This window comes from Buceros rhinoceros, unplaced genomic scaffold (genome assembly GCF_000710305.1).
Source record: "Buceros rhinoceros silvestris isolate BGI_N320 unplaced genomic scaffold, ASM71030v1 scaffold14236, whole genome shotgun sequence".
NCBI classification, from domain to species: Eukaryota; Metazoa; Chordata; class Aves; order Bucerotiformes; family Bucerotidae; genus Buceros; species Buceros rhinoceros.
Window position 1 is genome coordinate 42,539 of NW_010417029.1, and position 3,550 is coordinate 46,088.

General features: G+C 36.3%; 1 protein-coding gene across 1 annotated transcript in view; it reads left to right on the top strand.

Moving 5' to 3' along the window:
• The window catches only part of KNDC1 (kinase non-catalytic C-lobe domain (KIND) containing 1), a 55,551-nt gene that overhangs the window by 38,032 nt on the left and 13,969 nt on the right, over positions 1 to 3,550 (top strand). The window contains exons 14-16 of the mRNA XM_010138029.1: positions 1 to 572; positions 677 to 821; positions 2,370 to 2,461. The exon at positions 1 to 572 is cut by the window's left edge and continues 2 nt beyond it. Coding sequence (XP_010136331.1) covers positions 1 to 572; positions 677 to 821; positions 2,370 to 2,461 — 809 coding nt within the window. The remainder of the gene's footprint in view (positions 573 to 676; positions 822 to 2,369; positions 2,462 to 3,550) is intronic.

A 3,550-nucleotide genomic window follows, 5' to 3' on the forward strand; every position in this document is an offset into this window, starting at 1 on the left:
AAAGAGCATTTTGTCTGAAGTTCCTTCTAGCTCCTTAGCTCGTCCTACATCTCCTACTTTTCTTCATATAAATAACATCATTCTCAAACAGGACTCGGAGAAAAGAGTTTTGACATTTGTACCAGTACATTTAGCTGTATCAGAGCAAATACCAAATAAACCTCTTCGTTCAGGAATTGCTTATGATTGCTGCCATAGTTTGCCAGTGCTACTTTCAAGTACTATTGCAAGCTATAAAATGAGCACACAAACAGAAAATGATGCCTCCCTTTGCAAAGTGCAAAACTGTGAGACTACTAATACACAGAACAAGTTTGATAAAAGTAACCCAGTTATTCAATCTAACTGCCAAGAAATTGAGTGTGCTACCAGTGTAGACAATATTTTTACTGAAGAAGAGAACACACCATGTACCTCAGTGAATCAAGACAATTCTCATCTCTTTGATGCTGAAGTCCTGCCCGAGCAGAACAGAACAAGTGATATTTTACTACAGAAAGTGGTTCATCTTATACAAGAGGAGTTTGCATTTGATGGTTATCTAGAAAATGGAGTTGAGGTTTTTGATATGGGTATGTACATTTTCTTCTGTATATTACTATCATTGGTGTGTAAGAATATTGTTATTAATGTCATCTTTTCTCTCTTTTTTTTTTGGTTTCTTTTTTTAAACAAGGTAACTTCATTTTAAACTTAAAGGAAGTTAAGTTTGGTGTGTTCTGTAATGTAATTTGTGAGAAATTTTGTGACCTCTACTGGGATGAAAAACTACTGGAGGATCTTTATCAGGTAGTAAATGGAGAAAGACCTTCACATTTATGGTAGGTGTTTTTCAGCTTCTTCCTTGTTACAGTTCAATTTAATCCTTTTCTCCCTACTTCCTAGAGGCAAAAAAGGATATGCTGCTTCTCTTCATGTATCCTTACTTGTTTCCAGCCAACTGCTAATTTCCCAGTCTTTTAGATACTTCATGGCTTTTTTCATAGCAAATAGTGCTTAATGGCTTAGCAGAAAATGTTTTCTGATAAGCTTGTGTGTAACTCCACCTTAGGATAGCTGAATGATGGAAACCTAATTCTGATCAATATCGTTTTCACCCATTGATGGAGAACTTCATAGTCTAGTTAGAAAGAGGCTGTTTAATCAGAACCGAAATATATTGCACTTTGTTCAGTTTGCTGTTCTGTTTGAGTTTAGGTCTTCATACATCCTTTTGTTCTATTCACACCTAAGAACAAGGCAATTAATTTAGGTTTGCTAGAAATGCTTTACTTAACTGTTTTAGTTTGAGTCAGTGTTCCTCATGGCAGTCTTCTGCAAGTAGCCTGGTAAGTGAGAGAACACTAGCTTAATTTCTACTGTTTCATCTTCAATGACACAATCTGCCCAAAAATTAATTAAAAACATTCCTGGTTTATTGCAGCCTCCAAAAGTAGCATACTTTCAAAAGCTCCTTACTGAAGGCTATTGTAAGCAGTAATCAATTTATATGTGGAAATTAGGTATAGTAGTTTTGCCTGTTCTAGTCTGGAGTTATAAATGGGAAGTTTTTCAAAGCAGCACAGTAGATGTGGTCTAGAAAACTTCAGTGTTAAAAGATGTATAAACCCTACAGCAAGTTTCAGAGAGGATAGAACACAACCTCCAGATATCAGACCTTGATGTGTTGGCCTATTTCCCATTTGGGTTGGGATTTTCAAGGAGCCATTGAAAATTGGCTGGAGGTTAAGCGCTTGGTTCCCCAGAGCTGAATGTTATGCTAGGAGAAACTTGAGCTGTTGCAGCTGAATTACTGGTGTATATGAAGAGGTCATCCTGTATACGAACTTTTGAAACAAAGTAAAATTTTTGAAAGCAGGAGTGGAAAGGAAATAGTCATTTATTACCCAGTGTAAAAATACAGGCCTACATCACATGCCAGAACTTCCTCAGAATATCTCTGAGACACTGCTTACATGATATTCTTTAGACAAGGATATAGCAGTTTCTGTATTCTTATTGGGGATGACTTAAGAATCCCCCAAAAAAGTCAGACTGTCATCCAGACATTGAATCCTGAGTGAAAAACCCCTTACAGTAATTTGCAGTTTCAGTTATGCCTGGACTTATGCCTTCTCTTTGTATGTCTTCTGATACTTCCATTGGAATTTTGCCAAATGCTGTAACAAAAAATCTCTATTTCTTATTGAACATGTTTTAATGTCCATTTGAACATATTTTTTCTTGTAAAATAACAACTGAAGCTGAAGATAGATAAATGCTATGAAGCCCTTCAATACATGGTAGAGTCGTTTGTAAGATATCATTTTGTTTTTGTAAATATAAAAGTATATGTAACATTAATTTTCCTAATCTTCTCATATTTTCAGCATAACTGAGGCAGGCGATTCAAAGTATGGCAATGTATTCCAAGATGTGAAGAAATCAGATAGCTTTTTGGCAAGCAGTGATCAGACAGAGGGTGAGAAGGAATTTCATGTTTCTAAATCTTGGTGTGTTCTAGGCATATATCAATGACACAAGGTGTGAGAGATTAGCACTTTGAGTGTGTCTTCAGGAAAGCCCCTTAGCGCTTATGAACATGGTCACCGAATCTGAACATTATCAATGCCTGGGGACCTGTGGTCTTTTATATGAAGCAAACTTATGACCAAATGTCATTGAGTGGGATGCCTATTTCATTTACTTTTACTTACACAGATGTATCTGTTGAAAAGCACCTGACATCCTAACTGGTACATGTGTTTTTCTTGTGTTCATCCAGTAGATATTCCTGTGGCATGCTTTAATGTAGGGAGAGGGAAGGGGGACAGTCATACTAAGTCAGCTCCACACAACACAGCAAGCTTAGGTTGGCAGAGGGGGGAGCTTTAGAATATCCTTATGACTCCTTAGGTGTTACTGAAGAAGTTGAGGATTGATTGAAGGATGACTGTGCAACAGATCTGGTCCTCCTTTGTTCACTTACCAGAATTAAAACAAAATTAGGCAGTAAAATAAATAAAATGTATTAAAATAATTGGCATTGTCAATAAAATTATTTACAAATTTGGGGAGGGGAATTGCATGGAAATCTAGAAACTGAATTGCTTTTGGATTTAAATGGGCATTTTTAACTATTGATCAAAAGGGTTTTTGCATAGTCCTTGCATCTCTCCTAGGAATTTCTCCACTTCCCTATTCTGTCCACTGAAATGCTTTTTTAAGGATAGGTAGCAAAGTGAACACTGGGTCAAATGATTTGTCAATCAAGTTAGTTTTGCTGTTATAATAATAATATATGCTGTTATAATAATAATCACAAACTTGGTTACAGGACCATTTCAGGGTAGTCATGAGATTATGTTAGTGATTGTTTGTACTACTTCAGTGTGGGTTTGGCATTTTTCCTGGCATACTTTCTGATTGAAGGTTTACAAAGTTTTCCCTCTTTCAGTATTGTAAATCAAAACAGAGCTGGGATGGGTGAATCCCATTGTAAAAAAAAAAAAAACCCCCCCCCCCCAAAAAAAAAAAAAACAAAAACAAAAAAACCCCTACCTCCTTCAGG